The 26801-nt window shown below is 40.1% G+C and overlaps 1 protein-coding gene across 15 annotated transcripts in view; it reads left to right on the top strand.

Annotated features, from left to right (window-relative positions):
• The window catches only part of nrxn2a (neurexin 2a), a 342233-nt gene that overhangs the window by 298977 nt on the left and 16455 nt on the right, over positions 1-26801 (top strand). For 12 of the 15 annotated variants that reach the window (XM_034311208.2, XM_026938618.3, XM_053240211.1 and 9 more), the window contains 3 exons: positions 614-795; positions 20141-20312; positions 24412-24501. In XM_034311208.2, coding sequence (XP_034167099.2) covers positions 614-795; positions 20141-20312; positions 24412-24501 — 444 coding nt within the window. The remainder of the gene's footprint in view (positions 1-613; positions 796-20140; positions 20313-24411; positions 24502-26801) is intronic. The other 3 variants (XM_034311215.2, XM_034311211.2, XM_034311210.2) reach the window with 1 other exon arrangement.

Here is a 26801-nt window from a genome sequence, read left to right as displayed (position 1 = left end):
GCCTGGCAGCACCGACTCCCACAGTATCACATCTGATTTTTTGGAGCATTGTGCCACACCGGGTGGGCCAGCCATCTCTCCCACCCCCTGGCACTAGTTCTGTGTCACATACTTATGTGCCTCCACACCACTGTGTCTCAGCCACAGACCCCAAACTCTGTTCCATATTAGCGCTCGACTGCACAGGCAGTCCAGCAAAAGGTCAGAAACTAAGAAGTTTGATTAGAAAATGATCACAGCTCCCGTGAGCAACAGGGCTGTTAAGCTGCAAGTCAGCAGAGGATGCCATGTCAATTGACAATGGTGGCGATGGTTTGTTTGCTGCCGATGCATATTTGTGAAAGAACATCCAAATTAAGGATGAGCCTAACTGCACAAGGCCCAATGGAACAGATGGCAAATCACAGACTTTTTTTTCTCCTTCTCATTTAAATCCCTGCACAGAGTGAATATGAAAAGTGGGAAGGAGTTCTTTCGCATCACCTTGTCTTATCACGCTATAATTCATCCTGACGCCTTTTCTTTTTAAAGTTTGTTCTTTCCAACACTCCCTTGTTTAACCTTTCACCAAAAGCCTAATCCATCTCTCTCTCTCTTTATTTCTTTCTGCCAGCTGGGACCACATATATATTTGGGAAGGGAGGAGCTCTCATCACATACACATGGGCACCAAATGAACGACCAAGCACCAGGGCAGACCGGCTGGCCGTGGGCTTTAGTACTCAGTTGAAAGATGCCATCCTGGTGCAGGTGGAGAGCACGCAAGGCCTGGGAGACTTCCTTCAGCTACACATAGTGAGTACCAAACTTTACCCCTGCTCAAAGTCGCTACTTCCCTTTTCTGTTGAAGGACTAATTCACCATAAAATGAAGGGATTTGATGATCAGTTACATGTAAACTGATAACTTTAGTTTATTATCACTGTCATTAGTATAAGCATAAAAAAGTTTCATGTATGTCTGTAAGTGATGATAAACTTTATTTGTATCATCTGGGAGCTCTAGTCCAAGCAATTAAGATGACATGACATGAGTGCGTCACTTCTGCAGATGCGAATAAAGTTCGATAAAATCTTAAGTTGAGTTATTCCTTTAAGGCACTATAAAATTGTGAAGCTGGATTAAGGTCATATTCTGAGATCAAGCTCTGCAAATAAGCCTTGTCATTTGCCCCTAGCCTTGTCATAAGATGAAGCGATAACACAGCTCATATTAAAGATTAGAAGCGCCTGGTGAGAATGTTAATCTGCATAGTGTAAAGAACATGAAAACAGTAACAGTAAGACATGATAATATTTTAGCCTATTAAAATTAAATAGACCTGTGATGGTGTGAAAATATGGTGGTATATCAAGTTCACTGACCCTTTGGATTTTTCTCACAATTATCCTTCAAGTGAGGTAAAAAGGTATATTATCTTTAGATAAATAATAAATTTGGAGTGAAGCTTGGACTTTCACATTGGAAGCCTCCTTAGCAGTCCAGGAATAAACAGTCTGACAGCAGCTGCTTGGCCATACACAGAGCAGCGTTTGTTTTCAGAGCCTCCCCCTTGCTTGTTGCAGTCTTTAAACTCAACAATGGTTCATTCTACTGCTGAAAGGGTGGGTTTGTGTGAGCTCTGTCAGATGGTTGTTTTGATGGCTCATCTGCAAAATGTCTTTCTGTTAGATGCAGTTTTAGCTCCAGAACTTATTTTCACTCTGCACAAGGACATCGCTCAACATTGATTTTCGCACCATCAAGCACCTGTGATTTGGTGTGTATAATGTATGAGGTTCCATTGTAAATAAAGGCAAGTCTGTAAAGTTTATGGTGAGCATAAAAAGTGGGTTACAATATGGTTCTCCCCTGCTTTTATAGACAGCACTGCTTTCGCCTCAACCCTTGTCCTTCATGCAGAAGTATTTGTTTCAGAAATTAGAAGCAAGGACACATAATTCATTTGGTCATAAGTACAGCAATGAAATGGATTCAACAAGAGAAAGCACACACCTTGGGGAGATAAAATCTTTAAGGTGTTCTACCTCCCAGGCAGGACTTGCATTTGTCCTCACATAGTATCCATGCAGTGTCCCATCTCTCTAGCTCTACCTGGTTCCAGGCTGATGATGCTTGGCACCACTTTCTCGCCCACAGAGTCTAAGACCTGCAGGAAGGCGTGGGCTGATGAATGAGGCGGTGCCATCAGCAGACCAGCCACTCTGACTGCCAGTAATGAGCAACAGAGTGGTTTGGTATTCCAGGGTGGCTGTGTATCGATCTTCACTGAGACTCTGGCCTCCATCATCTCACAGGCATTTTGGAATGAGGGTGTTGTGGGGGTTCACCACCCCACTTGTCAGGGGAAAGCTGATGGATTAGTGGAGCACTCTAATCTGTGTGACTGAGTTTGCTCAGTATAAGCAAGTACTGGGAGAGAGGCACTGCAGCTGAGCTGCAGGAAGGGTGTAGATCACAGATTCCCAACCCTGGTCCTGGAGTACCCCCTGTTCTGCATTGTTTAATGTTTCAGGAAGTGCCGATGGTTAGCTGATTAGTTGAATCAGGTGTGCTGAGTACAGGGAAAACTACTAAAATCTGCAGAACAGGGGTACTCCAGGATCAGTGTTGGTTATGGAGAAAATGAATGAAATGAGATGAAGGTGTCTAGAACTTTTTGATTCAATGCTTAGCCCTTCTGAGGATCTGTTGAACATGATTCTAGCCCAAAAAAGGATTTATGAATGTGAAATTAAGTAGGAGAAATATCTTGCCCAGTGGATTTATCTCAATCTCACTGTGGGTTTGATTAATAAACCAATTGATCTTTTGTGTCTTCACACCCATGCCCTGCTCTCAACATTGACAGAGGCTATTGCTCCAGACAGCCATTTGTATTAGAATAATTCTTGGACACCACCTTTGGATTGCCCATAGACTCCCATCTTTAGGACACTGTGGGATGTGTAATTAGGTGTAAATGCATTAGCCTGCTTCCATACTTGCACAACTTTTACACTCCTGACCACAGAGCAGCTACAAAAGTTACCATTCGCCTTGAAATATTGCTGTGCTTGAGGTTCTACAGTGTCGAACTCCCCCATTCTGCCTCAGGCTGAGGGCATCCATCTCACATTTGACTTATTGTGGAGCACTTTGGGCTGAGGAACAGATGCAGGGGGCGGAGGGCTCTCCTCAGGGGAAATCAGTCTTTTTAGCAGTGTGTATCCCCTGGACAGATGTGCCATGATTAAAAACGGAGGGAAAATCTGTCAAATGGCAGTGCCTTGCCTCATAATTACAGGAGCACCTGTTCCTGAAACAGTGGGCTCCAAAATTAAAGCACTGCACATTGACTCAGCATTTTCTCTCCATCCATTTAGTAACTCCAATCTACACTTAAAAATATAATGGAAATGTGATGACTCAGCAAGACACAACAGCCCTAATATACTAAAGAGTTAAGTGTGTAAATTTCAAAAACCCTCAAAAATGTGTAAGCTGATTTACTGAAATAGACTACAAAGGATTGTGTCTTTCAAATCAGCAAAATGAGCATGTGTTCTCTCTTTTTTACATGTTTTTACACATTTTATATGAGAAAATTAACAGACCTAGTCTGTTAACAGACCTAGGCAGGTATTAAATTTGTCACCTGTTTTCCAACATTTTCTACTGACAAGGTACCAGAATTTTTATTATAATTATTTCAAAATAATCAGGTTTCTCAAAATGATTACTTATTACCATGGTAACATTGGTTTATATTTGAGAATTGTAGTGCATTTACACTTCAGATGCCAACACCACACTATAATGTCCATGCTCTTATTTTGTTATCTTTTCTTGGTTTATTTTGAACAGTTTTCCAATATTCATCATATTTTTACGTTTTTACGCATATCTGAGATTTTATTAAATTGGGATAGTGTGTATTGGCTAGCAAGTACAAGATGACCAGGTTCAATAATCTCTTTGAAATACGGTAAAATGGGTCTAAAATATTACACGTGATCTTTTACGCAAAATGGTTTAATTAAAAAAGCTTTATTAATTACATGTGTCATATAATTAGTAATTGAATTTTAATTGCACAGTTTCAATTTGTAACTAAAGCTGCAAGCAGCATTTTCGGGGGCCAAGCACCCAGACTCAGTGAGCCGCACATTCACAGGCACACTACAGTTGTTGATTAAGCAAACACAGGAAAGCAGAGCCATAACTTTAAGCAAAGGGATTCAAGAGTGATTTATAGTTTCACTCATGATGTGGTGGAACACAGTGGTGGAACTCTCTAACTGTGGTGTTGTCTGTTGTTACTTTGTCCTGTGGTCACGATTGCTACTACTCTGACCTGAAATTTTTTTCTTTTGGCAGTTTAAAAACATCTAAGGTATTTATGTTTTTTCTCATCAGCCTGGGTCTTTTCCCCCACTTTTTGCAACTATCTACACCAAACTTATACAGTTAGGTCTGGAAGTATTTGGACAATGACAGAGTTTTTGTGATTTTGCCTTTATACAGCACCGCAATGGATTTGAAATAAAACAATCAAGATGTGATCGAAATGTAGACTTTCAGCTTCATTTTAAGAGGTTCTACAAAAATATGGCATTTACCATTTAGGAGTTACAGCCATTTTAACCAAAGTACTTCCACTTTCAGGGGCTCAAAGCTATTTGGACAGTTGACTGACAAGAAGTTAATTGACCAGGTGCAGTCCATTCCCTCGTTACTTCAAGACAAATGAAGCAGATAAAAGGTCTGGAGTTGATATCAGGTATTGAGTTGGCATTTTTGGAGCTACCAGTATGAAGTCCAAGGAAATCTCAATGCAAGTGAAGGAGGCCATCATTAGGATGAAAAAACAAAAGAGACCTATCAGAGAGATAGAAAAAACTTTAAGAGTGGCCAAATTAACAATTTGGTACATTCTTAAAAAGAAGGAATGCACTGGCGAGCTCAGCAACACCAAAAGGCCTGGAAGACCGTGGAAGACAACTAAAGTGGATGATCGCAGAATCCTTTCCTTGGTGAAGAAAAACCCCTTCACAACATCAACAGAAGTCAAGAATACTCTGGAGAAGGTAGGCGTATCATTGTCAAAATCTACAATCAAGAGATGCCTTCATGAATGTAAATACAGAGGGTTTACAACAAGGTGCAAACCACTGGTAGCATTCAAGAACAGGAAAGCCAGATTAGACTTTGCCAGAAAACATCTAAAAAAGCCTCCCATGTTCTGGAATAAGATTCTTTGGACTGGACTGATGAAACCAAGATTAACTTGTACCAGAATGATGGGATGAGAAAAGTATGGTGAAAGAAAGGAACAGCTCATGATCCAAAGTATACCACATCATGTGTCAAACATTGTGGAGGAAATGTTATGGCATGGGCATGTATGGCTGCCAATGGAACAGGCACACCGGTGTTTATTGATGATGTGACTGCTGACAGAAGTAGCAAGATGAATTCTGGGGTGTACAGGGCTATACTCTCTGCTCACATTCAGCCAAATGCCCACAAACAAGCAGCAACTGAAGGTGGCTGCAGTGAAGGCCTGGCAAAGCATCTCCAGGGAGGAAACTCAGTGGAAACTTGGTGATGTCCATGGGTTCCAGACTTCAGGCAGTCATTGACTTCAAAGGATTTTCATCCAAGTATTAAAATTATAGTTATATTTACAATTATGTCACTTTGTCCAAATACCTTTGAGCCCCCGAAAATGGAAGTACTTTGCTTAAAATGGCTGTAATTCCTAAATGGTAAATGCCATATTTTTGTAGAACCTCTTAAAATGAAGCTGAAAGTCTACACTTCGATCACATCTTGATTGTTTTATTTCAAATCCATTGTGGTGGTGTATAAAGACAAAATCACAAAAACTCTGTCATTGTCCAAATACTTCCGGACCTAACTGTATCTGACTTATATTGTGTTTGGTTTTTTAATTGAAAATTGCTCAATAAATGCTATTTGATATTAAACATTGTCAGTCATGTGTCGTCCGTATAATAGCACAGTGAATGGCTAGAATGGCAGTAGACAGTTGTCTAGACAGATATGAAGATGATGTGAGCCAAATTCGGTGAAGACTGGACAAAATTTGGAGGAGGATTAGCAAAAATGGCACTTAGATGGAAGCATTTTTGGCACATTGTTGTAACTTTTGACCAGTAAGTGGCGCTGTCATGAAATTTGTTGCATAGCCTCAGGGCATGGTCCTGAAGATGCCTACCAAAATTTGTGTCAGTATGTAAGGTCGTTGCTGAGATGCAGCCTCACATTATGTTTGGCATCAGAGTTATTGGCACATTATGGGGAAATTGTTTGGAATATCAGTAGAGTTTTCATAACTTTTGTCTAGGTTGGTCTGAAGATGTTGTATGCCAAATTTCATCTTGATGGGACATAATGTGTAGGAGGAGTCATGAAAAAACAGTTTTTGACAAAATGCCAGTTCTTGACAACAAGGTGGCGCAGCCACAAAACCTCTTGGGTACATTCAGAGTGTGGTCCTGAAGACACTTATCAATTGATGATACGTAGATGCATTGCTGAGATACACCCTCATATCCTGTTTTTTGCATTTGCAAGTGTGTTACAGGAGAACGGTTTTGAATATCAAAATTCCTTTGATCACCAGTTCAGACAGGTCACAAGACGATGTGAATCAAATCTGGTGAAGATTTGACAAAATTTGGAGGAAAAGTAGCAAAAATGGCAGTTAGATGTAAGCATTTTTAGCGTGTTATTGTAACTTTTGACCAGTAGGTGGCGGTGGCCAGTAGCCTCAGGTCTTGGTCCTAAGGTGCCTACTAAGTATTGTGTCAGAGCACAAAGTCGTTGCTGAGATATAGCCTCACTTCCTATTTGGCTGCATCACTTTCAGATTTATTGGCCCATTATGGGAAACTGTTTGGAATATTCAAAATTCTTTTGATAACTTTTGTCCAGGTTGGTCTGAAGATGTGTGTCAAATTTGGTGTTGATTGGACATAACTTGTAGGAGGAGTTGCGAAAAAACAGTTTTTGACAAAATTCAAGAAGTACACTTGAATTTCAGATGTTGGGGTGCATTCACATTAGCATACTCAAGGGATTTACAGGAAAAAAGAACTGTGAATTCAGTACAAATTCTTCAAATGATATAAGAAAAAAAATGAAAGTTGTTACAGTTGTTGAAAGTTGTACTTTGTGGCGCAGTCACAAAACTTATTGGGTTCATTCAGCACACCGTCCTGAGAAGGACAGTAGGAGGAGGAGTAAAAAAACAGTTTTTGACAAAATCCAAGATGGCGGAAAATCTAATTAGGCAGAAATGGATGTCATAGTGTGTGTTTGTCTCAACCCAGGGAATCCAGGGATGCCTGGGTTTTAAATTTTGAACACTCAAAGGTTCAAACGTTATGACCAAATTAGGCCCCAATTTGACCCGATGGTGGCACTAGAGCGTTGGCAGCATTTGGCCCAAATTTGGTCAGAATGTTCCTTAGACCTTACCCAATCAGTGTGCCAAATTTCACAACTTTTTCCAGATGGATTTTTGTGGTGCAGGATGACATTAATAATGATATAGCCTGAAACATTTATTAGATTAATAGCCTAAAATATTAATTATAATATTACAAGATTCAGATTATTTGCTATAAAACAAGATCTTGGTGGACATGGAGCATTGATAAAGTACTCCAATTTGGCATGAAACCACAGCAAACTGTCCTGTCCACTGAAAATGTTCATGAGCAAAATATAGCGCTTCTTGTAGTTTGCATTTTTGACAGTTAGGTGCATTAATAACTCAGTGTTGATAAATGGAGCAATTGGGCATGCTGTACCATGACTGTGCAACATCTAGAAAGGCACGCAAATCAAAGAAACTTTGGTTTAAGTGTGACAAAAAAAATTTAAGTCGTTGGTCATTCTAAAGAGGTAATAAGTATTTCAGTGGAATTCAAAGTGTATGTTGTTAATAAGGAGTTGTGAATAAGGACTTTATGAAGATTAACATTTGTTGCATGGCTGACATATATGGTGGGGCTCTGCTCCATCTGCCCCTATGGACAAGCCACCACTGGTCCCTAAGATATCACGGAAATGATGTATCTTAACTTTGTGGTAGGATTTTCCAAGTTCTAGTCATCATGGGTCATGATGAGATGCTAAGATGGTCTCTTTCGTAAAGCACTCTAAAGGCAAAACCTATTCCCTCATAATAAGAAGAGATACCAATCGATTCATAAATGTGCTATCATAAAATGAGCAGCTTCTAATGGTGAATCCAGAAGGAGGAACAGAGCCTCAGAATGGTCTTCTTTTTTATTAGCATCTTCCTAAAAGGCTGTTGATTCTTTTAATAACTAGAGAGATACTGACCAGGCATTGTCTTTTTGTGCCTTGAATATGGTTCAGACTAATACACTGGTAGAATCCATTTGCACATGCCTGACTGGTTTGTTTTGCCACTGAAATAGCCATTTTAGCATTCCTGTGATACATTCTAAGCTGCTCACATAAAACCTCTGCATTTGTCGGGTCATTTTTACAAAATGTGTGTCATGTTTCCATCTGCCGTGTGTTTGTTCGTTGGTGCTGTGGGCCACATAAGATTTGTGAGCAATTCACAATTTACTCCAGAATGTAAACAAATCATTTTTATTACAGGAAGCAACATACACTAGTTAGACATTGATCTTTCCTCTTATTGAGCTGCCTAATGCACGTTTGTTTACTGAAAGTCAAAAGACCTGCTGTCTAGTGCTCTGTTATGAAGCTACAGGCAACTGGCACATTTTATATATGTTCATTTACTCAATTTTTTGTATGTCTAATTATTTCACAATACACTTATTAGGAACACCTGTATACCTACTCATTTATGCAATTATCTAATCAGCCAATCGTGTGGCAACAGTGCAGTGCATAAAATCATGCAGGTACAGGCCAGCAGCTTTGGGTAATGTTCAAATCAATCATCAGAATAGAGAAAAAATTGTGATCTCAGTGATTTTGACCATGTTGGTGCCAGAAGGGCCAGTTTGAGTATTTCTATAACTGCTTATCTCCTGGGATTTTCAAGCACAACAGTCCCTAGAGTTTGCACAGAATGGTGCAATAAAGAAAAAACATCCAGTGAGCCACAGTCCTGCAGAGAGAAACGCCTTGTTGATGAGAGAGGTCAACAGAGAATGGCCAGACTTGTTCGACAGAAAGGCTACAGTAACTCAGATAACCACTCTGTACAATTGTGGTGAGCAGAAAAGCATCTCGGATTGCACAACACGTCGAACTTTGAGGCAGATGGGTTCCAACAGCAGAAGATCCATTGAAGTTGAAGTTAGCCTACTTTACGAAAGATATAGCACAGCTACATTAATGCTAAAGAGAAAAGTGGCAAGATACCAGCTGTCCTCCAGGTTTATGAAAGTCATAGATAAGGCCATGGCATCTCCACAGTATCTCTGACAAGGATCCAGCTGACTTTATCATGTCTTCTGCTGGACTGGCAATGGCACTTTGACATTCATAATATTAATGGCCTGTCCAGGGTTTTTTTTTTCTTTTTTCAGGACAGTGAGAGAAATTATGAGCTATAGCAACAAGCTAGTAACCTCAAGTCATTTGTGCTTCCAACCAGTCAAGTGCTTCCAACCAGCCAGCTGGAAAAAGACCAGGCATCATTTTTCCAATCTTCAACTGAATTTTGGTGAGCCTGTGCCCAATGTGGCCTTAGATTCCAGTTCTTGGCTGACAGCAATGGAACCTGATTTGGTCTTCTGCTGTTGTAGCCCAGCTGCCTCAAATTCTGACGTGTCGTGTGTTCTGATGCCTTTCTGCTTACTACATTTGTAAAGAGTGATTATCTGAGTTACCGTCGCTTTGCTGTCGGGTCGAAACAGTCTGGCCATTCTCCTGTGACCTCTCTCATCAACAAGGAATTTCTGCCCACTCGCTGGATTTTTTTTTTTCTTTTCCGCACCACTCTGTGTGACTCTTATGTGTGAAAATCTCAGGAGACCAGCAATTTCTGAAATACTCAAACCAGCTTGTCTGGCACCAACAACCATGCCATGGTCAAAATCACTGAGATAAAATGTTTTCCCCATTCGGTTGTTTGATGTGAACAATAACTGAAGCTCAATAACAGTAACCTCTATATACACGATTTTATAAATTGCGCTGCTGCCACATGATTAGTTGATTGCATAATTGTATGAATGAGCAGGTGTCCATGTGTTGGTTAAAGTGGTTGGTTAACCTCTGCAGGAAGTTTGACTGAGGAACATGAAAAGTGGAGCAATTTCCGAGAACTTGGGCTGGAGTACTGGGGGCTTCTGCTTTGCAGAATAGAGAGATAGTAGAGAAAAGACAGGGAGGTGTTATGTGCAGAAACTTAATGGAGCTTGGGGGAGCTTTACATGTGGTCTTTCTCCCAAACATCAGTTATTTCCTAACTCTATTAAGCTAATAGCTTTGATTTTGTCAAGGCATTAATGACCAACATCACATTACAAATTTAGCAAACTCTAGCAAAGCTCGCCAATACTGAAGCCACATAAGATCACAATCAAAAATCAAATGTGAAGCCCTAAATTAATGTTAGGCAGTGAAGATCTCTTCCTATATATAACTTTGAATAAACTTAAAAGTGTGAACCAGTGATTCAGAGAAACATCTGCTTCTTTGTCACATCTAAATCAATTCTTGGAACAAGGCTTCTGTTGTGGAATAGATATGACTGCAAAGTTTGTTCTAATAATCACATCTGTGCAACACTAGAGTACTCTGTTTGTGTTGATACTTCTGTGCACAAAACCACAGAAAGAGATAAGGGCACACCTGACATACTTCCTTGAAGACTGTAGCTGTGCTGAAAAGCCCTATTCTAAACTTATATTCCATAGTGCTAATGAAAACTACTTCTCTCCCATGTAATATTCCTCCAAAGAGTGTTTGAGGCCAGGCTGCTTCTACCGTCCTTGCTCAGAATCAGCAGAAACAGCCAGGACGAAAATAAGTTGGATGTGCTCGTTGGGTTCTCAGTCCACTGAGCTGCAGCCGTAGATGATTTATGGTCGTCCGATATGCAGGGCCTACTGTCAGGCTCTAACCCGGAGTCGCCACTCTCTGTGCTCTGAATATAAGATGAAGTGCCTTTGGGGAAGGAATGTTTCGCCTGTGGCATGACTGCAGAGCTGCACTGGTGTGCGTTAAGGAAACCAGGAGGGCAATCTACAAGGTGACTTGCCACTTCCTTGTTGAAACTGAACAAAAGTTGCAATGAGTCAATGCAGAAGCTCATACACAAGTCCATTTGACATCTTTTCATGAGAGAGTGTATTGCATTACTTGGAATTAAAATATATAGACTAAACCATGTATGTCCTCCTACACAAAGTCAAACATTGTTTTTTCTGTTGAAATTGCACCTGTATGTGAAGTTGAGAAGTTTTCATCTCTCTTTTTTTAAATAAAATATTGACTTGTTTCTAGTTGGTTTTTCTTGTTTCACTACACAAAGTCTGGAAATCAAATATTAATGAACCCAAAGATTTAAAAAATGCGCACTACAGTACAATTCATCATTAACAGAGTTGAGCTGGAAATACAGGTAGGCCATTCGACAGACTATTCTCTGGTTAAGATATGTAGTCTAGAAATTTATTCTGTTTTTATAAAAGCTTTGATAAAAATGTGATAAATACCTTTTCTAAACATCTTCTTTGCATTTTTTTTTTATTGTGAATTGACAAATGTATGACATAGACAGCATACACAGACCCTTACCATTTTTCCCATTAGAATGTGTAGAATGTGTTTTTAGTAGCTAGATTAATAGCATGTGTGTGTATGGTGTACTTTATAGTATTGGTGTACTTCATACATATTACAGTGACCCTAACTGCACCAGTGCCTATCCCCAGCCACTCTTATGCCTGTGCGGTGTCAGTGGCGGCAGTATTACTGATGGCTTTGTTGTAACTTGACTGTGAGGCTGCCTATGTTTGGTTTTCCCATAAAAACTGCAGGTGCATTTACAGAGATCCTGCTACACCTTCAGGCTAGACTCGTCCCAGGCTGTTTCTTCAGGCTCGGCTCAGACTCTGATACCAGACTCTCCTTCCTTTCTCCCATAAATTCCAACATTTGTACCACTTTGAGTTGCATTAGTTATGTTAAGTGAGGCCCTAAATTTGCTATAAAAGAGTCAGAGGAGCGTAGCTCAGCAATTTGAAGTGCAGATCCATCACTACTGTTCTCAAGAAAACCATGATCATGCACTGGAATGTCTAGACAGTCATTTAAATCGAGGCAATTATTGCTCCACATCCAGCTCTTAGATTCTATAGCCTGATTGTCCATCCATATGATCACCACCTAAGATCAAGCTAAAGAAACATCTCGTGAGAAATAAAAATGATCTAAAAGACGAAATCTATGATAGGGGACTGAAGAGTGTTTCTGCCAGTCTTGCAGCTTAGAACAAATCAAATGAGAATGCAGCCAATTACCTTTAGGTTAGCCCACTTGAGCATAGCACAGTCCATTGGTATGCGTGATGCAGAGTGACGTGAAACGTGAGAGTATAACGTGGCAGACAGCTTAACCACAAGAAGAAAATGAAGAAGGAAATCAACTGGGGAACACACCAAGAATACAAATCCGGGCTCTGTCCCACTTTTTCTATATTCAGATGCCTGCGATGTAAAGGGAAGTGTTTCATTACAAGCCCACATCAGCCACCTGAGTCCTGCTCAATGCTCTCCAGCTCCAGAGCTCCACCTTCAGGAAGCCCTGAATCATCATCATCAGAGAAGGTCTTCATAGTGTAGGTGCAGCAGAAGACCTCCCTCAATTTAAAAAAAAAAAGGAAAGGTGGACTAGGAAACATGCCAGACACCTACTGGCTTTCTCACCATTTTAGGCATTTTAGGAGTCTTTGAAAATCAGCTGAATGTCGTGGCATGTAATCAGTTTAATTCTAGTTATTTTAAGCCCATTGCATATTAGCTTGGGGGGGTGGGGGGAGAGGTAGGGGAAAGGACGTAATGAGAGAGCCTTGGCTGTCCAGGCTTATCTTTGGGCTCTGATTAAGTGTGAAGGTCATGTGCTGTGACACCTATTAACATGCAGTGTTTGTGAGCAAACAGGCAGGTGAGCTTCGTGGGTGCTCACAATGAGCTGCCCGGCTAAATGTCAGCTTCCCTGGGCAACCCTCGCCCATGAACTGGAAAGATATATTTGTCTTTAATCAGTGCTATCTCCATGTTCCACGCTAGACAGCGGTCTCTTATCAGAAACGTCCCATTATTAACATCAGCATCTCTCATCATTACAATCTTACCTCTTGGCTTTGACACAAAAAAGTAGGACAGCTTTTTTCAAAGAATGGGAGGCTTCTTCACAAGGACAGCGCAGAACATGAATGCTTGTCAGACTTTTAAATGCAGACCCTATGCTGCAAGACATAGTGCGTCCCTATAATAAAAACTTCATGACAATTGAAATGTCTCTTTTCCCCATCGGTATCTTTTTATGTTGAAAAGAATGTCACGCTCCCATCTTGCACCAGCTACACTCTCTCACGTCTTTTATATATTTAAGAAGGGTTACAATAGAGACATTTCAAACACTTTCTCCCACATCAGCCACACAAAAGGAATTCCTTAAATGAAAATCATCCGAAAAATAATGGCAAGCGGCTAAATTGAGAGGCAGCCGAGGTAAATGGATGAATGTGACTGTAGCAAAGACTGTCGCATTGTGTTAGCCATTTCCTATATTCACACTGATTATTTCAGTCAGATTAGGTGCTAGAAGCCTAATGGGTGTTATTGTCCTTCCAGAAATCTGCAATCTATTTTCTGCCAAACAGCATCAACTTTAGAGTTCAAATCAGAAACCCGGGTGTGCTGGATTATTAAATCAGAGCTGCGCTGCCTTTAAGCATGAGCTCAGTTTACAGAGAGGAGTGTAAAGATAAGGGCAGATACAGCATTTGTGCCTGAAATACACCCATTCAGATGTTATAATTCATTCTCTATAGGGCTTTAATGGTGCTTCAAAGCAATTGCGCATCCACTTGTAACATTAATAGGAAATTCAAGGGTACGTTAAGTATCCCTAGAGATGCTCTGAGAGAAATAAACATAGAATGCATGTGAAAGCCCACCCAAATGCATCTGATCTTGAAATGAGATGTGTAATATTAATATTAGCATTTTGGAAATCTCAGAAATCTCAAGCAGCCACAGTTTTTACTCACAAAGAAAAGGTACTGTGTACATTTAAGTCATTCTATTTTTGTGTTGTAACAGAAATTAAAGAATGGTTATTTGGTAATTATTTTCAGGGTTAGGTCTCTTTCCTTCCCCAAACGAGCTAAATATATTATTTACGTAAATAAAGTCATCAGAGTACAAAGGTGCACTATATGGCCAAAAGTATGTGGACACCTGAGTATTGAACTTCCCATTCCAAAACCGTGGGCATTAATATTGATTTGTTCCCCCTTTGTTGACATAACGGCCTCCACTATTCTGGAAAGGCTTTCCACTAGATTTTGGAAATTGGCTGTGGGAGTTTGTGTCCATTTAGCCATAAGAACAGAACAGGTTAGGCACTGATGTCTGGCATGAAGGCCTGAAGGTGTTCATTGGGGTTGAAGTCAGGGCTCTGTGCAGGCCACTCAAGTGCTTTCATTCCACCCTTGGCAGTCTTGTCTTTATGGAGCCCTCTTTGTGCACAGGGGCATTGTCATCCTGGAAAAGGTCTAGGCCCCTTAGTTACAGTGAAAGGAAATCTTAATTCTTCAGCATACAAAGACATTCTACATGGGTGTTATGGTCAGGTGCCCACATACTTTTGGCTAGATATAGTGTATCTAGGTCTGCCAGGTCCAGGAGCTTACTTCATTTATAGCTTTAGCCACCTCTAATTCCAAATGTGCATTGAAGAGTCAATTTTAAACCATGTTCAGCACAAACGTTCCTAATAGCCCTTGAAGAAAAGCATTTTGCTTCACCTCAGTCAATCCACATAATCTCAGATAGTTTCGTGGAGGGCAATCCTCTTCTGGCCATTTCATCATTCATTTCGGAATACACTTCCAAAGTCATACCTAAAGCTAGCTAAGAATGATAGCCGCATTGGCTGGCCTTGATCTAATTATTTTCAGCCCTAATTTTGTATCTGCTCTTTCAGACAATAAAGTCAAGAAATGACTGCTTTTTCATTTCTCCTGTCAGAATTTTGAACAATAATCAAATAACCATCCATGTTTCATTTTTTAATTTCTGTTACTAAGCCTCACACCTTCTAACTGGTAATCTATTTTAAAGAAAACCCTTCAGGTTAGCCTAACCACTAAGTGACAAAGGGAGGAATGGGGAAATAAAGAGAAAGAAGAGATAGGGAGAGGGATTCTTCACCTTCCCATCTACACTCTCATCTGCATCTAGCATGTACTCCTAAACTTCTAATCAGCAGCCCACCGGCTGAGCAGGCAGATGTGTGACAGCAAGGAGCAGTGGGCTGATGTGATTGTGTTCAGAGTAGAGAGGAGGTACCTTCACTGTAGGCACAAATCATGTAAGCTTTATATATAAGTTTTAACCTTGTTCCAGCTCATAAGAAGACACCGAGTATTAGTAGTATTCACTGGGCACCAAATGCAACTGGCATACATCAAAAATTAGTTACCTTAAAACATCAGGTCCATTTTAGCAGAATTTAGGCTGCTCTGACATTGAATCAAGGCCTTTTTGCAAACTAAACAGTGAATATAGCAGGATATCTGAAGAGTGAGGGAGTCTGGAGTGCTCTCAGTCGAGCTAATCTGGCAATACTGACCGGAACCAATGGGATGCTGCTGCATGCAATTCCATGAGGTGTGTTTCCAGAAACTAGAAAGGAAATAAAGAGTTCTGGAACTATCCTTAACAAGAACTACACAGTTCCTGGATATGTTCCTGGTTTATATTTCCACTAGAGGTGTGCACAGGACTGTTTTTCCCCCACTAAGGAACTATGACCCATCCCGTCCGCTCCTGCAGTTATTATTTTTTGATTGTACCTGCCTGCAATATTCTCTTACAAACTTCGTTGGATATATTTCCCAAAATATAAACAAATTAATCATTTAAACCACTGTAACCCTGACAAGGTTAAAGCAGTTACTGAAGATGAATGAATGAAAGTGGTAAATGCATTTTGCAGCACCCTAACCCTAACCCTAAGCATCCAATACATTCTCATGTTTAATGAACATGGCCATTCTTTGTCCCAGCTTCATATCTGACTGCCCACACCTTACCACAAGAAAGTAAAATATGCCCACTCCCATGACTGTTTTGCAGGGTCTCACTCCCGATAAACCTGTCAGCCTGTACGCTGACCCCTGCTATGTATCATGACCACGATTCCTGGGCTCCATATAATAAAGAACACATCGATTGTACAACACTTGCATTTAGCCTCCCACTACCATTCATTAAGCAAACTGCATGAGACATTCGTGAAGGAGGCAATACATTTCAGCATGCAGCAAAATGTAGAAGGAGCAAACATGGAAGAGGTTGATATTAAAGGTTTTTGTTCTTCATCTTTCCTATTTTTATAAATTGGATGCACCACTTCTGACTCACCACTCACTTATAAGGAAAATCGGTGTGGAAACATTCCTCGTTGCCATTATGTCACAGTTAACACACCAGTTGTGCACACCACCTCTGATATAATAATAGTAAATGGTTGTTAGTTAAACTCAGATTTTCAGAATGCCAGATGAGAGGATTAGCCGTTCTGTAAAGCTAGCATTTGACCAATAAGTATGTCCAATTACAGCAGTCATTTCTGGTCCTCAGCAAAGTACCTACTCTGGAGGAGGAACTAAAAAGGTTCATGGCACTATAGCCCAGGAAATATAATCAGCCCTGGTTCTTCAAAAAATACACCTGAAGTTTTTTTTTTAAGTTCCTGGGTTCCTGAAAATGTTCCTGCAAGATAAATGCAGCTTCAGAGAAATCGTAGGGAATACAGATGTCTAGAATTGAGTATGTTACTATAATGCATTACTTATTATAAACTACACTGCTTGTTTCCACTAAATGGCTCCTTGTGTATAGAGAAAAAGCCAAACGAACCCAATTTAGAGTGTTGAATGTCAGCGGTGATTGAAAAGAGCATGTGTGCAGGACGCTCACGTTGCTCAAAAGCCCCCGGCCATCACCACAACCCAGACTGTCAGACTTGTTTTGCAGGATGTTTGGCATTTGGGGATTAGAGCTGGGTGTTTTGTACGCTAGCCTGCAGGGACAGCCTGTTGACAGGCGATCTCTCCTCTGGCTCGTAGCACCGCCTGCTCGTTACCAGCTGCCCTGAAGAGATTACTCATTCTCCCCACTTTTCCCTGGCTGCCGTCAGCATCTCTGTGTCACAAGCAGGAGACGCACAAACCCCTAAATCAGCTATGCATCTAATAAGTGCTGTTGTTCTACTGATGCAAGCTTCACCTCCACCTAACCTTCTCAACACTGTAAGCCTGTTGATCCAGAAAGTGCTATTGTGTTGGGGGCTTTTGTCTGTTGATGACCCCCTAATATTAGAAAGTACTAATAGTATTAGTATTAACTAGTATTAGAAAGTACGATGGAACTCATGGAAGCCGGAGTGTGACATGAGGCCCTCTCTTGTGCAATAACTGAATCGAGGTTTACTGCAAAACAAAATTTGACTATTCCAGTGTTGAAAGGAAATGATTTCCTTGCTCTGAGCAGTGCATGGCATGTTTCAGCAGATGGCTAATGAGTTGTCTACAAGTAAGATAGCAAGCCTATTGGAAGAGAGCCTGTCAGAGAGGAAGACAGACAGGTGGAAAGCAGGAGAGGAAGCAGAGGAGGCTGATAAGGAGCACATGGCAGAATTCCATCCTCTGAGTGCCAGCTGATAGTATTAAGCACTACACCAGCACTCTGTCAGGAGCCAGATGTAGTATTTTGCCTTTAGTGACTTAAGTGCTCTTTTAAGGAAAAGGATTCCTTGAGGGTTCTTTGGATGAATAAAGTTTTTTTTAGCTTTCTAAACAAATTTATTCTAAATGCGGAAACGCTGTGTTGTAGGGTCCTGCATAGATCCTTTAAGGGTTCGCCCAGAGGGACAATCAGAGAAACCCTTTAGTGTGCTAAATGAAACCTTGTATTCTGAGAGAAATTACTAACTGAGATGCATAATATAGCCTGTGTTATGGGCAGTGGTAGCTCAGTGGTTAAGCTATTGGCCTTCTGATTTGAAAGTCCTGAGTTCAGATCCCAGCACTGCCAAGCTGCTGCTTCTGGGCCCTGGAGCAAAGTCCTTAAACCTCAACTACTCAGTTCTATAACTGAGATACAGTAAATGTAAGTTGCTCTGCCCTGCAACCACTATGGATGGGACACTAATCAGTTTAAAGACATCATGCACACAATAATTCACACCTGGGGTCAATTTAGAGTAGCCAATCTACCTACTGGCATGTTTTTGTTAGGTGGGAGGAAACAGGAGAACCCAGAGGAAACCCATGAGGAGAACATGTGAAACTCCCCCAAGACAGTAACTTGAATTCATAAGCGAACCAGGGCACTGTGAGGCAACATACTTACTTGCTGCATCACTGACAAACCTGTTTCAACAAAACAGAGATTTAGACCAATTCTAGCAAGCCTGTTAAATGAAAATTGCCTTACTACAAGCTTATGTAACCACTTTACTTCCTACTGCCAATCTAAAAAGTAGCCGATTGGATTTTAGCCCACATTGCCATTATCTCATTTTATCTACATTTTCTTTTACCAGTGGCTTTATTTTGCTTGTGTTTCTCATTAGAATAAACTAGAAATCACTGAATCACATCCTTTTTGGTACAGTGTGTCTACTGTAACTTCTAACATGTGTAACTCTCCATGTGCCATTGCATGATAGTATATTTTTACCACAGCACCCAGCTGTAATACTATTGTTAACACTGTAATATTACATTTGATTTTCTTAATTTTGTGCAAAATATGAATGTATTATTTAATCTGTGTTTAACTAGTTAGCTGTAGATGTTGTATATAGCTCCTGACATTTCTCATCAGAGCACTGGACAGTACACGCCCACACGCGACAGCAGTTGCTACACATCCGCAAGAGACAAATTTAAGGGAATGACTTGTCCCTTGCTAGTGTGAACGTGGAGTCTCTTAACAATTTCAGAAATAGGAATGCGACTCATTCAGATTTTTTTTTATTTCAACACTTCTTACAAAAGTTGTTTGGTGTTTGGAGCTGTTTGGCTTCTACAATGTAGTGCTGCTAATTTACATGTATATTTATCCTCATCTGTATGGTAAAGAGTTGTGATTTTAGACACTGATGCTTGTTATCCGTCTTTCATTCTCCAGTACCTGTTCTATATTCATCATATGTTGCATTTGATATTTGTCAGGCATCAGCATCTAAATGAGAAGCTGTCAGTTAAGGCCAGAGAGAAGGAAGACTATAGCCGAACTTGGAACGTGGACGGAAGTTTGATCAGCCTGGCTCCGTTGTGTCCGAGCAGACAGATAGGGCCAGTTTGTGAATGCCAGCTCTGGCTTTCTTCCCACCAGCCTCGGACTGTCGGATATAGTGGGTCATGACAAGGCTGTAAAACAGCTGAGCTTTCTCTCTGTTTCCGCAGCCTGCCATATTAGCACTGCGACCTGCAATTCCCCCAATGCAGCAGACGAGAGCTAGCACCATGGCGAACCCCGCCCTGAGCTCACTGCCTCTCAGCAGCGTCACCCAGCGGCAACCTGATTTAACACACGGGCTGTTTGCGCTGGAGGCTGGAGATGAGCCTAAAACAGAAACAGCAGGAAAGTGTCAGAACTGATACATGTCAGAGAGATGCTAGTGAAGGGGGGAGAGGAAAAGTGAGAAAGGGGGAAGGGTGATGAATGTAAAACATGGAGACACACTTCATTTCCCACCTGCATTACATAGGGCATTGCTCTCCCAAGGGTGAGTTAGTGCAGCATGACCAGGTAGACAGATGTTTCTCTTTCAAGTCTGCATGTGACTTGGCAGTTTCTTCTGCACTTCTTTGCATTTTTGTTCATTCTTTCTTCATGGAATTTTTTCCCTTCTCTTACAGGAGCAAGGAAAAATCTGTGTCATCTTCAATGTGGGCACTGATGACATCACCATAGATGAGCCAGCGGTCATTGTGAGTGATGGCAAGTACCACGTAGTGCGCTTCACCCGCAGTGGGGGTAATGCCACCCTCCAGGTGGACAACCAACCCGTCATCGAGCGCTATCCAACAGGTAAATCCCTGCTGCTGGCAGCAAATAACAGACTGTAGGAGGGAACCTCCAACATGAGAAGTGTGATATGTTGTTTGTGTGCTGGAGAGAGGCCAATACCATGCACGACCACGGACACACAGTCAGAGAGTCGGAGAGAGACAAAGATAAAGAAAGAGGAGTGGCACAGCTAGCTCCAAAGACGCAATTATCACCTCTCAAAATAAACCATGACGGGTGCATTTTTGTCCTTCAAAATCTGACTAATGCTGTTTGAAGACTGGCATCAATTTGGAAGCATATTGGCGGCCTACCTCGTGCCAGAGTGCAAATTGATTTATATTTGTGAATGCACGTCATTAGGTTTTCAAGTGTGCCATTTTGCCTTCAGATTCTTCCCAGGCTCTGACTCACCGAGTGGAGGGCCTAAATAACCACCTCATGAACAATCTAATAACAATTGCAAATTGACACATTTTACTCCAAGCTGCCTCGCTTAATACATTCAGCCCAGGATGAATTTGGATCCTTTACAGTAGGTAGCCAGCCAGCTTTGCTTTGAGCAGCCTGAGGAGTGAATCTGCACTGCTGCTGCTGAATACCTTCCTCCAGACAAATTTGAAATCACAAAGCAGCCTTTCATTTTTACTGGCAACTAAAATGGCTGAAATAAGCTTGTCTTCTTAAAGGAAAATTCTACCCTGAAGCACATTATATATTTTTATTCTCAAATATTTGTGGTGTACTTATAAGGGTTGGCAATATGAAAACATATTGTATCACGATACATGAAGACATTTTACAATGCACAATACATATTTGTTGCAATATATAAGTTTGGTAACCAACTGCCTTTTTTTAATTATGGAAAACATTTTTACATCTACAATGTCTACAAAAATAAATTACTTCAAGCTAAAAAAATTAATATATAATAATTGAATTAAAATAATGAAATAATTCAAATACTTTTAATACATTCTAACAATAAATTAAAACAAAATTACAATTTTAAATGTTCAGTGCAAAATTTTAACATCAGAGCCTGTCATTGTTATAAAAAAAAATTAATACAGAAAAGTGTATTGTGACATAATGTAATTTATTACAATATTAATATTATTTCATCATATTTCCCAGCTGTATGTGCTTATGGATTCTGGTGCAAATTTGTAGGTTGGTGCTGTATGTTTGTTATTCCTGTGAATGGTTCGTATGCCATACTGACGTAACAGAGGGATATTGTTTGTATAGTGAGCAAATTGAGTTTAACAAAAGAAAAAATTCAATGACCTCAAACATAAGACATAAAACAGATAATGGCCAGAATTTGCTGCTAGCTCCAAAAACAAAAGAGCAAGAGTTTCTTTTCTCACTCACCATTGTCCAGTGATATTCAGTGTCATATTAATGAGAAATCCAATGTAGAAGTAAAAGAGACATCAAATATTGGATTCCAAGTTTCAGAATGCAATGCAGGTATATGACACTGAGTTACAGCTCAGACTGAAACTCGGCTCTGCTAGTTAGTGAGTTACGAGATGACAAATGTGATGGCATTGATGCCGGTTTTAGCATGAAAGCTAAATCTTTGGAATCTGATCTGGTTGAGCAGAGTGTACAGATGAGGAGGACAAACTAAAGGACTAAAGTGCAGCTGTATCGCTCTATTTAAGTAGAGATAAAGCAAGATCTAAATTCCACTGGACCATTATCGACAAGTAATCCATTGGCATTGTGGGCAATGTAGGAAACAGTTATCCAAGGTGAAATTAGACTAACTTGTCAATTAAAGCTAATTGTAATAATAAAGTTTTAACCCAAAAGGTCAACTCTGAAGATCACAAATATGATTATAATTACTGATATACGAATTTTTTTGGTGGCTTTTTCCTTTAAATTGAAGAATTTTAAGAATCCCAGCTAGCTGAAGACTAAATAAACTCCACCCTGTATCAGAAGCTGAAATATTATAAACCTGATTATGCTGTGATGTTGCTACTTTGGAGCTGTAGCTCTTCCTCTGCAGTGACCCACCCTTCTGCACTTAGCAGAGAAACATAAGCAAAGTAAGCAAACTCTCTCTCTCTCGCTCTGTCTCTTTCTTTCTCTCTGCACTGTGTGCTCGGGGACCCGCATAGCTGATGTTCCACAGGAAGACATTTTCTCGGTCTATAATAACTGCTCCCACTCTCACCCAATCCTCAATTTTCAATCTGCTTTCTGGATACACTGATACACACCAGACCTGCTGCTAGACTTAAGGGCCTTTTTTTTTATCACAACAAGAGAGGGAAAAATTATTTATAAAGTGCTCCACCTGGTTCTTCCGGATTCTCCCACCTGCTTGTTTCCTATCATTTCCGCAGAGTAAAGGCTGGTCTTCCAAATGCTACAGGTTGAACAGCTAGGTTTGTCCGTTGTCTGAGATTTTGTATTATTTCTGAAGGGCAAAAGTGGTTTTATAGTGCCGGGACTCAGGCCTCCAAGCCACCAGGGCTGCTCTAATCCACCTGAGAATTCCTCAGCTGGATAAGGCTGAGGAATTGTTTTTAAAGTAGTCAAAAGCCATTCTACATGAGTTATGCATATTTCTCTAGTTTCTAGAGCATGTTTTCCTCCTGAAGAGCTGAGCACAGGATCCACGATGCACAAAGTTTGTGTGAAAACCAACTTGGCAGTGTTCAGTGTTCAGCTGAGATTAGCAGCCATGGTTAATTCAGTTAATTAAAATGAAGGATTAGATAATGGTGTCTGATGGTAGATTTAAAGCTGTCTGTGGATAGACAGGCCCACTTGCATCTCTTTAAGGGCTTTACCAGAAATAAACACAATATTTTCATTGATACGCTCTTGTCAAAACTCAGTATCCTTTATAAAAATGCATCAGTAAATGTTTCATTGGTTAGACCAGATTTTCTACCTTTCTTTCCCCAGCTGCTTATTGATGGATACGTTTTCTATTTCAAGTTTCCTTTGAAGGTTTTAGCAGAGAATTTGTCACACATGAGAGCTTCTAACAGGATTAAGGAAGCGGTAGGTTTGAGCCCCTTTCAGAGTGTATGGTGAGGAAGGATAGTGCAAAAAGTGATGAGCCGGGCATTGCAGTATGAACACAACACATTGTCCTGTCAGTTACTGCTGACTGTTTCTTACATTATCACTAAAAATAACACACCTTGAGTTGTTTTATTGAAATGCAAATGATGTCTGGAAAAGGGGAATGGATAGAGATACAGATTGTTGATCATTATTGTAGCTATGCTGTGTTATTAATTGTCAAACCAAATGCTGTCACATAGCTAATATATCAACCTATATACATAATCTAAATACAGAGGCTTTTCATCTCTTTTTCTATGACCTTACTCTGTGGTACTGGTAGGAGTTTCAAAGTGTGCATTAAGATGAATGAAAGAAAGAAGATGGCAGCGGAGAAAGCGGAGCTGACATAACTGTAATCTGACGAGATACTTATCTCCCTCCCTCTCAAAGGATGACTGGTACTGAGAGCTCATTTTAGGCCCGGTAAAAAGACCTGTCAGATCCTGTCTCTTTGACACAGGGACAAAGGAAACTAGCTCATGAGATACACATCATCTCTTATCTGGGAAAACCAAGACATAAAGTCAATTACCAGGAGGTTTCTTTCATATAATCACATGTGGGTCTAGCGTATCTTATTCGGACATAATTGCTTGGCTTTAAATGAAAATCTGTTGCAGAAAACTGAAAATGTCTTCCTGAGTATTACATATTAAGCCTGTGTTAAAATGACCATTTATGTCATTATGATGGTATTCGATTTTTGAAGTGTCCTTCCCTTGCAATGAAATTACAGTGAAATTAACCACATGATCAAATTATATGTTAAACTATCACTAAATATGTTCCCATGACATTCTAACCAGATTTTAAACTTTTATAAATAGTCTCCAGCTTCTAAAACTGTCTAATAACTAAGGTTAGTTCATCTTAAACCAACATAATGTTAATCCTAAAGCTCGGTTATTCCTAACTTGAAAAAACTTGCTAATCTTGATGCCATGTTTTTAACCTTGTGACACTTGAACTTCCAGATATTAACCTCTAACTATGTGTCTCTCTAAATTCTTTGAAGGCAACTTTGATAATGAACGGCTGGCTATAGCCAGGCAAAGAATCCCATACAGACTCGGTCGGGTAGTTGACGAGTGGCTACTCGACAAAGGTAAAAAAAAAAACAAAAAAAAACTGATTAATTAAACAGTGAATTAATGACTTATTAAGGCTCTGGAAGAGGTGCAGTTTCCTGAAGTTTACAGAATTGGCATCTGCAAATTGATCGAATTGATGAGCAGAATTGTAACTGTAGCTACCCACTCAGCATGTCCACTATATTGATCATCTCTTAGTCCCATCTTGGCATTTTGTCTATTTTCTCCAAGGCACTACTGTCCTTCCCAAACCGAGAACTGCACCACTTCAGAGATTAACATTTAATACATAACATAATCCCTGACTAACCCTTTACCAACACCCCATAACTCCAGTAACTGTCTGTAAATAGTCTGCTGCTTTCTATGCTCTGTTTTTCTCTTCTTTGTCTTCCCTACAACACCTCAAACATTATTTCTTAAAACATGATTTCCTAAAAAAATCCCTAACACATAGAAAAGCCCTAAACATTCCAATTTCAGTTCCAAGTAGTTAAAGGGACGGGTGCCATTTTCTGCACAATAAACTGTACATAAATTTGACATAAAGCCACATTTGATATGTCTTAACCCTTTGAGTGTAAAAACAAAAAGCAAGAACATTTACATACACGTAAAGCATTGTTCCAAAACTTACAGGTAAATTACAGTTGTTCTGTATTTTATCAAACAGCTGTCCTTGTTATGCAAATGTGAGAACATCAGCATCGTCACCTAAAACTGTAATATGTACCATTTAAAGTTCACAAATTTAAACTTTTTCCATTTATTACACTAAAGTCATCTGTATGCAAACTCTTCTGATGGCTAAGCATTCCACCAAAATGCTAAGTGTAGAATAAACACATCTACACAACAGCCAATAAAAGTGACCTTTTTGTTTCTGCATATTTCAGTTAATCTAATTTGAAAACAAATGCTAAGAATTGCAATGTAATTTATCACTCCTGTAATAAAACAATACACAACATCCACACACATCACGTCATAGGCAATGGAGACAGTGCCTTACTCGTACGTTGTAGGTTTAATTTTGCATTTCATTTTAAATAGGTCAATAAACCAAAAGTAACTACTACCTAAACTACTGCATAATTACTTCTCAATAACTCAGAGGGTTAAACATTTTCTAACTATAAATGAACTAAATAAATCTAATTAATCCCTAATCAGGTAATTAAATATATACATATACAGTTGACCTAAACAATGTCCCTTTAACATGTAACATACAAGCTTTTGTAACATACCGAACCTCTCATATCTCAGTAAAGATGTCCTGTGTGAATGTTGCTTTTAATGATAGGGTTTAGACAAATTTATGCTCATCACTTCTCTGTTACTGTGGATTTTGTATGTATAAGAAAGTCTTTGGTCCCTCTCAAAGCTTCCATTTACAGCCTCAAGGCTGTTCTGCCATCTCCAGTAAGTGTGAGCTGAGCAACAAAAATCATTCCACTATAACTGGGCTTACACTGTATGATTAGTGATCTTACTACCACTCACACTGCAGAAATCACATGACAAAGTGCTCACACTGTACAAGTGCCTCACGACACAGGTACTTATACTGAATGACCATCGAATCCAAAGTTAAAGGTCAATTGCATAAAATTGTGCACAATTTTATGCTGAAAACGCCGAAGAAAATGAGACATTGAAAGAATCGGGATACAAAAGTGGGTCGGCAAAATGTGGTCCTTAAAAAGAGCTGAACATTTTCTCTCGTTGACAGCCTAGTTTTCATTGGAATCAAACCCTGGTAACATCTGAGTGAAACAGTGAAGTCACTCATGCAGTCTAGAGCATGTAAATATGTTACTGAGAAACAACACAAAAAAGGTTACAGACTGACTATTACAGAATTAAAGAGCTGATGAAGGTGGTTATTTTTTAATAAAATGTGGACACAAATTAATATAGATATCACAGTTTAAAATCCAGACAATACCACAGCCATCTGTGGCTGGGAGCCAAAGCAGCCAGATTGGCCGTGCTCTCTGGGTAGGATGGACGACATAGTCTATCTCCCCTGTGAATCACAGCAACTCTAGCAAATCGTAAGCGTCTGTGAGCTCCTGTTTGCGGAAGAGGGTAGATAGCGCATTCCTCTGAATGTGTTACGCTGCCTCGTGGTGTAGAATGAGCAGCAGTTTTAAAGGATTGGTCTGCTAGCTTCACATGTCACAAAGGAAGCACACGTTAGCCTTCACGCTCCCTGGTTGGTAGCTGTCACATGAGAAGGGAGAGCTGGAGATCTGCCTTACGCAAATACTCAAAGCAAGTAAACTATTTTGCCCATTCCCACCAAACA

Source organism: Pangasianodon hypophthalmus, chromosome 15 (genome assembly GCF_027358585.1).
Source record: "Pangasianodon hypophthalmus isolate fPanHyp1 chromosome 15, fPanHyp1.pri, whole genome shotgun sequence".
In the NCBI taxonomy this organism is placed as follows: domain Eukaryota; kingdom Metazoa; phylum Chordata; class Actinopteri; order Siluriformes; family Pangasiidae; genus Pangasianodon; species Pangasianodon hypophthalmus.
Note: the sequence above shows the minus strand (reverse complement) of the source record. Positions and strands in the feature narration are given on the sequence as shown.